This window comes from Ascaphus truei, chromosome 10, assembly GCF_040206685.1.
Source record: "Ascaphus truei isolate aAscTru1 chromosome 10, aAscTru1.hap1, whole genome shotgun sequence".
NCBI classification, from domain to species: Eukaryota; Metazoa; Chordata; class Amphibia; order Anura; family Ascaphidae; genus Ascaphus; species Ascaphus truei.
In genome coordinates, this window is record NC_134492.1 from 49334359 (window position 1) to 49350631 (window position 16273).

At 44.9% G+C, this 16273-nt stretch overlaps 1 protein-coding gene across 1 annotated transcript in view; it reads right to left on the bottom strand.

Annotated features, from left to right (window-relative positions):
- HMCN1 (hemicentin 1) overlaps positions 1-16273 on the bottom strand; it is a 302818-nt gene that overhangs the window by 113805 nt on the left and 172740 nt on the right. Inside the window, exons 53-58 of the mRNA XM_075616900.1 lie at positions 15572-15719; positions 13815-14018; positions 11869-11982; positions 10385-10572; positions 5240-5336; positions 4070-4231 (exon numbers count right to left, since the gene is read on the bottom strand). Of these exons, the coding sequence (XP_075473015.1) occupies positions 4070-4231; positions 5240-5336; positions 10385-10572; positions 11869-11982; positions 13815-14018; positions 15572-15719 (913 nt within the window). The remainder of the gene's footprint in view (positions 1-4069; positions 4232-5239; positions 5337-10384; positions 10573-11868; positions 11983-13814; positions 14019-15571; positions 15720-16273) is intronic.

A 16273-nucleotide genomic window follows, 5' to 3' on the forward strand; every position in this document is an offset into this window, starting at 1 on the left:
TCTCCAGCAAGTTCGTCTGTAGGGCGCCTACGTTGTCGGGTCCTCGTATCCTGTCTATGCATACTTCTCCAACTACCACCCATCCTAGATCGAGCCTTTGGGCGCTTGGGCCGTTGTGGTCCCCATTTCGCTGTTCGCGGATCTTGTGTGCTCTCATGATGTCTCTGCCAAGTAGCAGCAGGATCTGGGCATCTTCGTCTAGTGGTGGGATGTGATCGGCAATGGTTTTTAGATGGGGATGGTGTCGCGCCACGTCTGGCGTGGGGATCTCAGTCCTATCTTCCGCCATGTGATTGCACTCGATGAGTGTGGGAAGGGGCATGCTCACTTTGCCGTCTATTGAGCATATGGTGTAGCCATTCACTCTTCTCCCTGTAGTCTCCATTCGCCCTGCGCACGTTCTGAGAGTGTAAGGAGAAGTACTGTCTTGTATGCCGAACATATCGAAGAATTCTGACCTGACCAGCGATCGGTTGCTCTGGTCGTCGATGATTGCATACATCCGTTTGGCTCTTTGGGGTTGTCCCTCTGGGTGCACTGCTACCAGACATATTTTAGAGCAAGATCTACCGTCGTCTCCTTCTCCGCATACTTCTGTGCATTTGGATGCTACTGACGTCGGGGGGGGGGGGTGTCTCCCACTTCTTCCTCCCCGCCCTGCTTTGTCGGAGGGTTAGGGGCTTTGCTTGCTTTGGGCTTCCTAGCTTCCGGGTGTAGAGCGGCTATGTGCCTGTCGCTATCGCACTCTGTGCATTTCATAGCTTCTTTGCAGTCCTTGAATAAATGAGTTGTGGAAGCACAACATTTGAAACAGGCTCCCCATTCCCTGAGTAGGTTCTTTCGCTCCTCTATGGGTTTCATCCTGAATCCGAAGCACTTGTTAAGTGGATGCGGCTTTTTGTGGATAGGGCATTCTTTGTTAAGGTCTCTTGGTTTTTTGTCCCTGTCGGCCGTCTGGCTGGGACTCGCGTGGGTCGTAGGGGGCACGTCCGTCCTGTGGACCGAGATGGGTGTTCTGGAGTCCTTGCACCTTGCTGTTGACCTTTCGTTCCTCGGGTGGCTGGCGCTGGATGTGGTTTGCGCACCTAAGATGAAGCTGGGGTCGTTTCTTGTCTTTGCCGCTTCGCAGATGAAGCTCACGAAGAATGAGAATGGGGGGAAGACAACCTGCTTCTCCCTTTTGTATTTGGAACCTTGTGAAAGCCACCTTTCTTGGAGGTTGAAGGGTAGCTTCTCCAGGATGGGTCTCACTCCACGAGCTGAATCTAGGGCGTTGAGACCTATTAAGGAATGGTCTTTCCTTGCGGACTCCAGTTCTTGCAGCAGGTCTCCAAGATCTCGTAACTTCGAGTAGTCTTTACTCGTGATCTTGGGGAAGCTCTCGATTCTTTTGAAGAGTGAATCCTCGACTGCTTCAGGGCTGCCATAGGTCTCTTCTAGCCTTTCCCACACTAGGTCCAGACCTACTTGGGGTTGATGTGCGTTTGCCGTCCGAAGTCTCTGCGCTTGCTCCCTGGATACGTTCCCCAAGAACTTAACTAACAGGTTGAGCTCTTCCCTTGCTGAGAAGTCCAAGCTGTCGATTGCGTCTTTGAACGTGAATTTCCACGTCCGGTAGTTCTCAGGGCGGTCGTCGAAGCTGATGAGTCCTGCGTGCACCAAGTCGCGCCGGATCATGTACTTGGCTATGTCTGTCAGACCTGAGACGTCGGCGCGTTTGCCCCGTTCTGAGGTAGTTGCTGGGACGGTCTGTGCGGTCGCCTCTTCCTTTGCGTGGACGCGTGATGGCTGCTGGCCAGTGTGAGGGGCTGTTTTCTCCCGCGTGGGTGTACCTGGATTACGAGCCTGTTGTGGTGCATCCGTGTGCGCTCTGGCGTGTGGATCACTGTTGCGGCTGTGGCTATCCCAGGCAGCGTGTGCCATTGACGGAGCAACGTCTTCTCCTCGTGGTCCTAGCGAGTCTTCGTTGTCTGTGGTGTCGCTCCCTCCGTGTTGAGATGGTGCGCTGGTGTTTACACTGAAGAGGCTCCTTACGTAGTCTTCAGTGCGTTGGGCTGGATCCTCTGAGGCTATCCGTCTGTACGGTAGCTCCCCGCCGTCCTGTCTCGCAGCTGCTTCCAGGACTTCGGCTTGGGCTATGGCGGCAGCGGCTTCCTTCTCTTGATTGAGTGCCTCTAGATCCGCGTCTAATTTGGCTCTTTCTGCCCTTACGGCTGCCTCTCTTCGACCATATTCGGCCCTGGCACGTGCGGCCTCTGCGGTGGCTCGCGCCTTGGTAGCGCTCGCGCTTGCGCTAGACGCGTGAGATTGCACTGATCTTGCTGACCTTGATGAGTGTCTGGATATGCTTGAGCGCTGCGATGCAGTTTCCAGCAAAAGGTCTTTTCTCTGGTCTTCGGCCTCAGTAATAGTGGTCTGCACGAAGCCGTCACGCTCCAGGTCAGTTGCCTCCTGCTGGTCGCGTTCGCTGAGGCTTTCCTCTGTGTTAATTCTTTTTAGGTAGGCGAGATATGTTTGTGACAGCATTTGGTAACGTTTGTGACTTGACCTCAATTGGGCTATAGCTTGCCTAATTTGTTTCTCCTGATCACTAGTGCTTGCAACGTTACATATTTCACGACCAGTGTCCTCCCAGGCCTTCTCTAACCTTTCGCGGTGTGCTTCAATGTCGCTCTCATATTTTTCGCGGGCCTTTTGTGTCAGTGTGACTGTCCGTTTAGGCCTTGCGCCTGCCTGCGCCTGTTGCAGTTGCGCAGCGGTCTCTGTGTCTGAGAGATCGCTTTCCTGCGTGATGTCTGGTGAGGCTCTGAGTTCTGCCATGCTGTAGGTGTGTGTAGGCCTTTGCCAGTGCGTGTGGCGTGCGGTCTTTTACCTGTCAGCGATGGGCGTCTGTCTCAGATGATGCCGAGCGGTGTCCTGCAGCGTGCAGCGTTGGGGTAGCTGTACTTACAGATGTCCGTTGGCTCCTCACTGTGGGGCTGAGCAGCGGGTGGACTCAGACAGAGAGAAAGGCAATTAGTAATTGTGAGAGAAGCACTGTTTGTTGCAAGGCTGTGTGCAGTTTGCTGTATAAAGCTTGCTGCCCTGTCTGGCAGAGTGAAGCTGCTGCTTGTCCTGGGGTGCAGAGACTATTCTGTATAGCATAGAGTCTTTGAGTAGTAGCTGCTGTGTGATTCCTTTGTGTAGTATTAGCAAAGTAAGGCTGCTCACTGTCTTTGCATAAAGCTGTGGTAGTTTGCTGTGTAGAGGCTTGTGGCTCTGTGTAGCAACGTGCTTGTGCAATGTGGTGAGAGACTGCTGTTTGTTTATTTGCTACGTAAGCTGCTCGCTTGTATCTTTAGCATAAAGGCTGTGGGTAGCAGCTCCTCTGTGTGTATTTCCCAAGGCACACGGTCCTCTTTTTACTATTCTGAAGCCAGGGCACGTTGGTATGAATGGCTCCCGATAGCATTAACACAGTTCCCTTTTAAATCACTCCAAGTCCTGTAATATTTCCTCCACTTTATTGGGAAAAGGTAGCAGGGTACAGATACTTGTGGATGGTGTGTAGTGGTGATTATTAGTTAGGAACCGGTAAAAAGAGATGGCCTCACCAAGGGTTATAAACAGAGAAAAGTTCTTTACTCACTGTCTCCAGGGTTGAAAAGAGGAAGTGAGGTGCGGTGTGGGCAAAGGAACAGTCTAGGGACAGACCATGTCTGAACAAACAGGAGGGGGGGCAGACTAGTCCATTCTGGTGAGGATCTCAGAGACTGCTGTAGCAGCTCACTGATGTCATGCTCGCAGGCAAGGAGCGCAACATTGTTGCAAGCCACGCAGGCACAGTATGTGTCTGCAGACTCCATGCAGCTGGGAATAAAATCTGACAGGCAGAAACTGCAAAGGAGAGAGGGGGGTGAGTCAGAAATGTGGCTCTTGTTCCATAACAGTATCCCTTCCTGACAAAACATTTTATAAATACAAATAAATAAATACAACTTGTATAATAAAATGAGATGACAAAGTGTATAAAAGTCATTAGTCTTGATCCCTCCCAAAATATGCATTATTTGCCCACACAAGCTCTCACCTGGAACAAGAAACTGGTGACTGTTCTGACTGATGGGTTTTCCGTCTTTCAGCCAGCTGATTGCAGGGGGCGGAAATCCAGTAACCTCACATGATAATGAGATGAAATTATTTTCCACAACAGTGATATTCTCCGAGTTACTGCCAATGACCACAGGAGGCACTGCAACAAATACCAGTGTTAGCAAAATAAAATCTCTATGTCGCAATTAACGGGTTTATGTATTTGCTTAAAGCAGCAATCCCTCATACTCACTTTTCCCCTCATCAACAGAATAGTAATCAGGGGAAGCTGAGTCACGCTATACTCAACTCCACTGATCACTGGTTCCTGGGATACTAACAGCTGAAATGACTGGGCTTAAAGCTCCCTCCAGGGTAAACAAAATGGCCGCCATATCACATGACTTGGAAGTGCCTGAGGTTCGATGGCACTCCGTAGTTTAACATTTTATTTTATAAGTGTATTCCAGTTGCTGTAGTCTGGGAATTATCCTCTAATTCACAATGTTTTTTCAGCCACAACAATATTATTCAGAAAATCTCACAGTATCCCCATTCCGCTCCCACAGAGAAAAAACAATCACCTTTTATTTGTTGTTCTCTTTTTTTTTTTTTTTTATCCCTCTACCTATTTATGTGAAATCATCTAATTATAGAGGAAGTCCTACAAAGTGGGCCAAAAAAAATAGGGGGAAAAAAACATTTTCATGTAATAACAATAATTTTAGAACGATTCCGTCATCCCTAAAATAACGTCACCTTATTTCCTTCTTGTGTAAAAATACATGTCTATTTTCTTCAGATCCGTTTAATTGAAGTCTTATCTGCTAATTATTGTTATATCCCGTTACCTCGTTGGACTAATTATGCTGCCATCATTAGTCGAACAAAACGTAAAAAGGGGAAGATTTAACCCTTAGAGTGCAAAGCACTGCTTAGCAAAAGTGGGCCACAACCTTTATTTAGTGGCTGTAGTGTGATGACCCTAGCAGGTAACTGTGCCCCAGTGTTTAATATAGAGAGAGATTTTTTTTTAATCAGCTATTTTGACCACTATCTACTACTGCTAGTTCCTGGGGTCACATTGATATTTAATGTATCTCCAGTAACCACCATTTTTTGAAGACATGTTTAGTGCAATATATTCAACTTCACTTCAGGGTCTTACCATGAACATTAAGATTAAACGATTTTTGCCCACTTCCTGCCAGATTCTCAACAATACAGACATATCGCCCGGTGTCCGATAACTGGGCGTTTTGGATCTGGAAAAACACGAAATAGGAGTCTCACATAAACTATGAAATATAGATAAAGTAATGACTCTTATTACTCATCTAATTCAGAGCAGAACACAGTCTCTGTGTGACGTGGGGCTCTGCATATTATTCAGAGTACAACCAAGCACCTCGGTGATGAGAGGCTCAGAACATCTTTCATACATATGTACTGTAGAGTGTGGGTTCTCAACTCCAGTCCTAACCCACCCCCCCCTAACAGGTCAGATTTTCCAGATATCCCTGCTTCAGCACAGGTGGTTCATTCAGTGGCTTCGACTGAGCCACTGTTTGAGCCACCTGAGCTGACGCTGTCTTTGATTGAGCCACTGATTAAGCCACCTGTGCTGAAGCAGGGATATCCTTAAAACCTGGCCTGTTGGGGGGGTCCTGAGGACTGCAGTTGAGAGCCCCTGATGTAGGGTAATATGTAGGATATATCTCAGCAGCCAGATGTCGAGTTCAGAACCTGCCGTGGTGAAGAAAATAACATATTCCGATTGGTTAGTAGCATGGCTGCCACCTGCACAGGTTGGGTAGAATTCACACGTACAGATAATTGTTTGGGACCTAACATTGAGAAATGAGATATGATGCAGCCTGCTCGTGTCAGCTTTAAGAAAAGAGACATTTGTTTCGTTCTTCTAAGTGCAGGACCGATGTGAACAAATACACACAATATATATTATACAAATAAGAGCAAAAATGCATTGTAGCCTCAGTTAAAAGAGGACCAAGTATGTCCAACATGGTTTTTATACAGCACCTGAGAGGGAGTCCTGTCACTATGGCATAAAACCTTAACACTGAGGCATACGGCTCACACGAGCATTTCCATTGAAGAGGATTGCTCAGTAGAGACACGCTGAGAATTCCATTCTCTTTTCCAGAGAGCAATGAAATACATCCCCTCCCCGCCCCCCCCCCCCTCCCCTCCTGCCCTCTTGCATAAGCTTTGTTTGTTTTTTGTTTGGTATACTGCACAAATGACTTTTGGCTCCATGTCCAGTTCCTTCTGCATTATCTTTTGATGTTACTAGTGCTCACGGAGTCGCATGTCTCTCTTCACAGCTTGAAATGGAGACAATTTTGAAACTTCTGGCAGCTCTTGTTGCCACAGATAAATGATGCTAACATAGCGGAGGTTGGCCTGATATACAATAGATTTCCACTTGTGTAGAGATTTGTTTGTTATTTATTAGGTTATTAGAAACAGATTGTTAAAGAAGCATTGCCTCAAAAATAAAACAAAACGTTTCCCACTTGGGTAGGAAACAGGGGGTCTCCACATCTGAACCGTGTTAATTTCAGCTCCGGGAACTCCCTGCTCCCCGATATACTGTACCTGAGAAGGTAATGTCTCTGGTCAGTTTAAAGGTCCCACGATCAATAGGAAGCAGCATGGGATGACGTCGCTGTAGAGGGAGAGGGGGGGTTGGCCCGGTATTAAAGGGGTTGCACCCCATATGGCCACCCCCTGACCTCACTAGGGAGGCAAGGGGTTAACTGGACTGCGGTCCAGGAATGTGGCTTACACCTTGTCATGTCAGGAAAATGTATGTTCCCCTTTCCCATGTTTCATTATAATCCTGTATTTTAATGTTTTAAAGTGCATTTCTGTATCTCCAGTTCTGGAGGTCGCAGAGAGTTGATATTTGGCCAATGTGTGGAGTCACTGTAGGCATTAAAAACTGGCAAATTTCGACCCACTGAGCTCACCAGAATGGAACTTATTAATATGTGTAGATATTAAAGTGTATATGGATGGTATTTTGGATCTGCTCTGAAAATGCAGACCCCATCTGCTATGCTAATAGGTCATGAAGGGCAGACGGCTGATTGAGCCTAAGCACTGTGATCAAAAGTTAACTGCCCTGATTGTTTACACTAAGTACTAATCAACAGACCAAGTACTAATCAACAGACTCCGCCACTCTAATTGTTACCTGAGGGTGGAGAATCATCAAACTGGAGTGGTTTGTAAGTGTTATGGAAACAAAAGAAACAGCGCACAACGCCAAATAGTGAAGCAAGTAATGCTATATATTGGTAATTACAGGGTAATAAATCTGCGTACATCAAAACAGTGGAATAGGTGCATTTAGTGTGTTTCACACAAGTTACCACTCAGCAACTGTTGTCAGAAGAGTCTGGAGCTTGCTTCTCTCAGCGGGGCCGCTACGTTGGTTCAGGAGCAGGATTAATGTCCAAAACCCCTCATCCAGCAGTACATCGCTCCCAAGGGAGGCAATATTAAGGCACTAGATAAAAATCATCCAACATGTTTCCCTTCCCTGAAGAAGTAGTTTATTCTACGAAACATGTTGGATGATTTTTATCTAGTGCCTTAATATTGCCATTGCCTCCATTGGCTTCACCCTGCTAGTATCACTCCCGGTGGTAATTTTGGGCATATGAGAGACTTTGAGAGACTTTGACTGCCTCCCTGCCGGTTCCCTCGCTGCTGCGGAGACTGTGACGTCATCACGCAGTATCCCGCGACGGAGCGACAACGTAGCACGCCGAGTGTACCCTTGCAGAGCTGAGATCTCACCCCCGTACAGTGGATCTGCTCGCTGAGCTACACGAGCTGCACCAGACGGCTTGGAAGCACGAGCGGTCCCACCAAGCACCAATACCTGCAACGGAGCCTGGTTGCTGTAAAGGGAAATCCCCTTGGGAGCGATGTACTGCTGGATGAGGGGTTTTGGACATTAATCCTGCTCCTGAACCAACGTAGCGCCCCCGCTGAGAGAAGCAAGCTCCAGACTCTTCTGACAACAGTTGCTGAGTGGCAACTTGTGTGAAACACACTAAATGCACCTATTCCACTGTTTTGATGTACGCAGATTTATTACCCTGTAATTACCAATATATAGCATTACTTGCTTCACTATTTGGTGTTGTGCGCTGTTTCTTTTGTTTCCATTTCTTATAGAGTGTGGGGGGTGCTGAGCCACCCCCTGTGTTTATAGCAGCAGACGCCTCCACCAATACACGGTTATGTGATATAATTTCTTCATCTATACACCCTCACTGTGGTTATTGTGATTTATTTCTTGTTCACTTATTTATGTGGTTTAGTCACTGCACTATATTTATATTCCATATTCTGGGTTAGATAGTAGCGCACAGTATTTTCTCTGTTTTTTATTGTAAGTGTTATGTCTACACCTACAAACAATGCAAATACTTCATTTGGTAGACTAGTTGTCGCCCCTGATTTAATTATGGGGCTACCCATAGAGTCCCAGTACACATGGGCTAATTAGCTGGGGGGCATGGGTTAATCTGTGTCTCCACGTTAGGGATTGGATACAGATAATTGTTCACCAATAGTCTGTATTCAATGTTAAGAATAGGGTTACAAAGGTATATAAACTGTGTCCACCCTACAGTTTTTAGTTGTTCTTCTAATTCCATCTGGAATGTCACAGGATTGCTGGAGAATTGCTAGCTGATACTTCTCCATTCCCCAACCCTAAGTAAGTGTTACCTTCTTGCCTGTTAATTGTACTATATTGCTGTGTTCACCTTTTTAAGGAATAAATATATTTCATTATATCTTGTCATAAGCTACCGTGACAGTCGCAGCTTCCTTTTGGCTCATGGGATGCCGGACCTTTAAACTGTCATATTGGTTGCCCAGCCAGAGCTACTACGGGGGGCACCTTCAGAGGTAAGTATTTCGGAAAGCAGTGGGTCCCCAGCTCTGGAGACCCTACCCCCAAGATGTAATGCTTCTTTCAGGTCAAAGTGGGTTATTCATTAAACTACAATAGTGCTGATTGGGGACCTATTGCAAGGAAACTCCTAATGAAAGAGCTTTAGGTTAAGTTAAACCTGTATAAAGGTCTCTAAACTACTGTACCAGCCAGTATAAAAACAAATGGAAGCCTGCGAAAGGCTATTCGTATATACAGAGACCGGGCACCACATCTCCTCACTTATTCTTACTGGCTATAGAAACATTTGTCCTGGCTATAGACTACACGGTGTGCCATAGTCCAAAGATGGTAGGCAGCTTTCTGCCCCGTTTTAGGTCAGAAAGTGCAGGAATAGTGCAAAATGATCCATTCCACAGCTTCACATTTACTCAGGCTGGTGAATGGAAAGTCCAGACCACAGACTACAATGTGTCTAGTTCTCCCTCACCTGCTCTCCTAATCACTAGCACAGGTATTTAGAGCAGAGAGGTTTGCATTTCAGTCTCTCTTCTTAGAGCCTGGAGACTGGGGTTTTCGCTGCTCCCCTGCATCCAGTTCGGGGTGGATGGCCCCTTCAAGTATCACAGTACCAGAGGATTTGCCTGGACACTTGGGACCGAGTTCCCACCACGAACAGATAAGACAAACAAATGTTTATTGCTGTTTCAAAAAGACTATGCTGTATCTAGTGACCCTAAATGAGAGGGCATTGTTTTAAGCTGGGGAACCAGGTTAGTTGGCCCAGCAGCGGTTAGAGAGGCTGATTCTGCTGTGTAGTTAGATCCCTGAACGGGATAGAATTTTGTTTATATGATTTGTTTTTTTGTTTCTTGAAGTAACAGTGTGGGAAATACTATAATGCTGATATGAGTAAACCGCTGAAGGTTAACAGCTGAGTGCCTCCTGCCTACACATGTTAAAGCTGCAGTCCCTTACAGGGATGAAAATAAAGCAGGCAGAAGCCTGAGTTAAGCAACATAATACTTTGTATGTCCCTGTTTTTGTATAATTAACCCTAGAAGACTGTGTCGGGAAGAACCCAGACAGACGTCAGCGCTACAAAAGAGGGGTGTTTGTCACAACTGTTAAAGGCCTTACAGTAGAGTACATGATCCCCGTAGGTGAATAGGAACACAAGACTTTTCTTGTTGCTAATGTTGAGCTCATTTAACTTCTAACATGAATGTGACTTTTTATAAACGGAATAAATTAGTTAATCGCTTTGATCATGTTTTGATCACCTGGGACAAATGTCAACTGTTTGAATCCTCAAACTGCACGTCATAGAAAAAGAAAATGTAAAAAGTAAAATGTGACATTAGAAATTACCTGTAAAGATCTTCCACTGGATATAAACGTGTATCCCATCTCTTCTGTAATGTAATGTCCATCTTTCTGCCAGGAAATGCTTGGAGCCGGATTACCGCTCACTGCGCACTCCAGTACCAGACTTTCATTCACCAGTAAGGTGACATCTCTGGACAAAATTTCATCTCTTCCCTCGAAAGTTGGTGGTACTACAACATTAAATAAAATACCAGATAATATTATAATGTTTCCTTTGTTTTAACTGTGTTGAATATATGTGAAAATGCAACATTAGTGGAAGCCTGAAGGGTCATAGAAATGAACTGAAAGTATTGTAAAGAAAAACTAAGCTAAACAAATGTCATTATCACAATGAGTATGATATGGGTGTAATTTGGATGCAGTACTACTGGGTAATGGTCAGTTTAAACAGCTATTTAATGGTACCCAACACAGTCGGCCAGTTGCATTTCCTAGAGGCTTTTGCATGGGAGTGTTTGTATAAATTAATAAATAGCTAGTCTCTATGACGACAAAACACTTACAGATTTTGCCAGGTTGAAGGGATGGGTTGTTGGCCCCAAACTACAATATTTATGTTTCAATAATTCATGATGCAAGATATTAAGAGCATATATTAATCTCAAATAAAGAGACAGAAACATATTTTGTTTTTTCGACAAAGCAATCAACAAGGGTTTGATCTTAAATTTGTAATGATTAAATTTGCATATTTTTATTAGGATACAAATAATCGCACATAAAGAAACATAACATTCCGAAAGACTAAAGGTTCCCTACGTGCACCCCGCTGGGATTAACTGATTTACAGTGTTAAAATACACCCTAAACCTGTAGCATTTAACCTTCAGGGTGCCCTAGTGACATCCACTGGACATCACACGGACTGTCACGCTGAGGCCATGGTGCCACACAAGGACTGTCACGTTGAAAGCCACAGTACCACGCAATGACTGTCACGTTGATAGCTATGGTACCACACAAGGGCTGTCACGCTGATAGCCATGGTACCACACAAGGGCTGTCACGCTGATAGCCATGGTACCACACAAGGGCTGTCACGCTGATAGCCATGGTACCACACAAGGGCTGTTACGCTGAGGCCATGGTACCACACAAGGGCTGTTATGCTGAGGCCATGGTACCACACAAGGGCTGTCACGCTGAGCCCAAGGTACCACACAAGGGCTGTCATACTTGAAAACAAGAGGTCACTTTCAATGCATTACTTCCTGGTAGAACATTTTATAAATAAAATATGCCGGAATTCCTCACTCTTGCTCAGTTTTCGGTAATATCACCATTCTCGGGGAGAATATGATCTGTGTTATTACTGATGTAAAGGCTAATATGGGTCTATGTTTTTTGCTATGCTTCAGCCAATGTATTATTGAGCAGGTAGGTGTTGGTATTCAAAATCTTAGAGGAAAACATGAAAACAAGAGGGCAAAATGGAAAGAAAGAAAACGGTGTTAAATACTCACACAGTACTCGGACATTATACCGCATGGAATCTTTTCCTGCCTCGTTTACCGCCACACATGTATATGTCCCAGCATCCTCTTCCTGGGCCCGGGTGACCTGCAGAATGTGTCCCCCTGATAAAATAAAGCACTTTTCATATCACACAGATGTAGCAGCCATTACTGCTCCGGTTAATTTGAAGCATTGTGTTATCGCTGGCACGTTATTGAAAACAATGGTTAAGGAGAAAACAGAGACGTTTTTTGGGGCTTTATTTCAAGATAATGGGGTAATAACAATCACAATTACTATTGATTTCCATCCGTCTCATGTTTCATGTTTTTATTAAACGGGACTTCTTGGCTATTCACACGACTAATTCATATTTCACAAACTTGGAGCTAAATTAAATAAGTATTGGAGTTATATGAATCAACGTAGCTCGGTAAGGACAGGCAGATGGGGAGGGAGGAGGCATGTGGGGACAGAGGAGGGAGATGGGGAGTGAGGAGGTAGAGATGGAGAGAGGAGGCAGATGGGGAGGGAGGAGGCAGAGGTGGAGGGAGGAGGCAGGTGGGGAGAGACGAGGCCGACGGGGAGAGACAAGGCCGACGGGGAGAGACAAGGCCGACGGGGAGAGACAAGGCCGACGGGGAGAGACAAGGAGAGACGGGGCAGAAGGGGAGAGATGGGGCAGAAGGGGAGAGACGGGGCAGAAGGGGAGAGACGGGGCAGAAGGGGAGAGACAAGGCAGATGGGGAGAGACGGGGAGAGATGGAGCAGATGGGGAGAGACGGGGCAGATGGGGAGAGACGAGGCAGACAGGGAGAGACGAGGCAGACGGTGAGAGACGAGGCAGACGGTGAGAGACGAGGCAGATGGGGAGAGACGGGGCAGATGGGGAGAGACGGGGCAGATGGGAGAGACGGGGCAGATGGGGAGAGGCGAGGCAGATGGGGAGAGACGAGGCAGATGGGGAGAGACGGGGCAGATGGGGAGAGACGGGGCAGATGGGGAGAGATGGGGCAGATGGGGAGAGATGGGGCAGATGGGGAGAGACGGGGCAGATGGGGAGAGACAGGGCAGATGGGGAGAGACTGGGCAGATGGGGAGAGACGGGAGAGACGAGGCAGATGGGGAGAGACGGGAGAGACGAGGCAGATGGGGAGAGACGGGAGAGACGAGGCAGATGGGGAGAGACGAGGCAGATGGGGAGAGATGAGGCAGACGGGGAGAGACGGGGAAGATGGGGAGAGACGGGGCAGATGGGGAGAGACGGGGCAGATGGGGAGAGATGGGGAGAGATGGGAGAGACGAGGCAGATGGGGAGAGACAAGGCAGATGGGGAGAGACGGGGAGAGATGGGAGCAGATGGGGAGAGACGGGGCAGATGGGGAGAGACGAGGCAGACAGGGAGAGACGAGGCAGACGGTGAGAGACGAGGCAGACGGTGAGAGACGAGGCAGACGGTGAGAGACGAGGCAGACGGTGAGAGACGAGGCAGACTGAGATTGCTTCCAACAATTTATCAGAAATTGAGATTTCAGGAGTTCTATACGTGAGTGAGTTACGAAGAGAGTCAAAATCCTGTGATCTCAAAATATCCCTGACCTACTGTATGGCCAGTGGGGGATCCTTGAAAATTTGTTTTTAGTATATTTGTTATGTTAGTTTGATTTTATTTTTTTTACCTTAATTTTTGATGCTATATATTTAAAGTTGCGTTTTCATTTACTCTCCACCAGAGTTCTCCCAAAGTAAACACTTTGTGTGTCTGTCCTTGCCATTCTACAGTATACTGATTCAGTTCTGTTTACTGAGCTGCCCCTTCTTATGAGCCATTGGGGGGTTGAAGTGGTTAATATTGAATTACGTTATGGTCTTGTTGTGCACGGTTCTTTTTTGTTCTTGAGTTGGAGCTACATGAGGTGCATTTTCCATAGAAAAATAAATAATTCTAACACACCTGGTAATATGAACGCTCTATCATTGGAGGTGAGAAGATTGCCCCCTTTATACCATGTGATGGTTGGGGGAGGGACAGCGTTGGTTTCGCAGTATAGGGAAAACGGATTGTTGATGATCACATCCTTGTTCTCTCCACTTCTATCCATGATATTACTGTCAGAGGTTTCCCAGAGACCAGAAAACTTTGGGAAAGTCGGAGGAACTACAAGATAGATAAAAACAAAACAATTGCGAGCAAATATTTAAATGGAAACAAATCAATGACTTTGATTCTATCACCATAAGTGAATTAAAAACGGCCTGAACTATTTATTCATTGTCATAAATGGCTGGATAAGTAGCTTCACAACGTCACACAATACATTATCCCAGTCTCAGTGGATTCTTTGCTTACATCTGTATGAAATGTAAAAAAAAACCACTTGTAACTAAGTTTATTCTGTTGACCAGAGAGATTTCATCAAAAACAGAGATTGGTTTTGCAACTCCCCTCGGGCTGTGTGTGCCTAACACCCTAACTATTACATCATCCCTAACCAAGTGCACAGTCCTGCCAAAGGGTAACATTTCACTGCTTGGCCTTGGCACCTTTAGACTTTTTTTTATGAAGTCCGTGGTAAAGACGTGGGATCTATGGTTACCTTACAACATGTCCTTGAACCTCAACTATAATGTTATTTATATTGCTCTAATTGTGTGTACCATGGTTTATAAAAGAAATATATACCAGATGTGATGTGATTTTGAACATACCAATAAAATACCCAAATATCTGCAGTATGACTGTGTAGCCAAAATTAAAACTAAAATACAAAATTCTTATTAAAAAAAATATATTTTTTAACTAGTGTGTTGCATCGCACGGCCTTTCGAACTTGAATGAGTTAAAATGCTAATAAATAAAAAAAGCCTATTCACCTGTAAATAATAAAAAACATTTTTTGGAGAATAACTTGATGAAATAATATTGCTGAAATTAATATACTGTTAAAATGGATTATATATTACTGAAATGGACTGGGGGGGGGGTCTCTGGAGAAAAATTGAAGGCGATGTTCTGTTTATATTTTGTCTGTTTTGTTATGTATTTAATGTGTGTGTGTGTGTGTGTGTGTGTGTCTGTGTGTGTGTCTGTGTCTGTGTCTGTGTGTGTGTGTGTCTGTGTGTCTGTGTGTCTGTGTGTCTGTGTGTCTGTGTGTCTGTGTGTCTGTGTGTGTGTGTGTGTGTGTGTGTGTGTGTGTGTGTGTGTGTGTGTATGTGTGATGAATGAGATTCACTCACAGTAGATTTACGACTGTGCCTGAAGTAATGCCCACATTCCTGGTATCAAGAAGTACGTGATTCCTATAGAGAGCTGTTTTAATCCAGGTTTAACCAGATTTTAATGATCTGTAAGATGATTGGTTTAAGAATTAAGGAGTGGTTATTATATTCTGTCTTGTAACCTATTTTAAACAAAGGTAATGTATGAAAAAGCCTGCTTGGACACTCTCTTGGCAGAGAGTCTCATTGACTTTTGTGTGTATTATCATACTCTGTGCTGTACAGTACAAGCAATAAACTACTCATTACGTGTTTGTGACTTTGCAAACGACAAACTGTTTACATTATTTTGTTTCACATCCCATGAATAATGTGTGAACCCCCTACAACAGTGTACCTATAAAAGCGCCCTATTAAATAAACTATTTATCTTCACTCAGAATAATGTATTGAGAAACAAAACATTCAAATAGCTTTCAAATAGTTTCTAACCTTGTATAATAACATCAAAGTCCATTTCATCTTCTCCAGCAGCATTGGATGCCACACAGGTGAAACGTCCAGTATCAGACAGTTGTGTTTTCTTTATACTGAGAGTATTTCCATTGATTACGGTCACATGATTATCTGGGTTGAGAGGCTGTGATGAAAGAAATCTATTGTTAGGTGCAAACATCCCATTAGCACTTAAGAAGTCTCACACTACAAATATATCTAACTCGACACTATTTGCTAATCAACATTACCTTTATTACAAATTGGGATACCTTAAAATGAACAAACATGCATTCTTCATGGAATAGTATACTTGAAGAAGAGACCTGTGAGGTTTCAAGAGCTCTGAACACTATTGCGTCATTTAATATCCTATTGTGTCTCCTATTATTATAACGATAATAATGATGATATTATTATGTCACGTGTATTACTGCTGTAACGCATTATGAATATGGATGGCACTATATAAAGAAATATATACAGTACATACAGTTATCCATGATGAACTCATATTGGGACATTGAAAGATATCTAAACTTGCATCACATTTCTTCAGGACAAACACTGCTAGAACTTTAAACTATCCAAGTTACCATTATACATATACTGTAGTTATTTTAGCTAATGCATTAAATACATATCCATGTAATAATACGGAGTAACTACAGAATACATGAAAAATAGCAATAGGGAGCA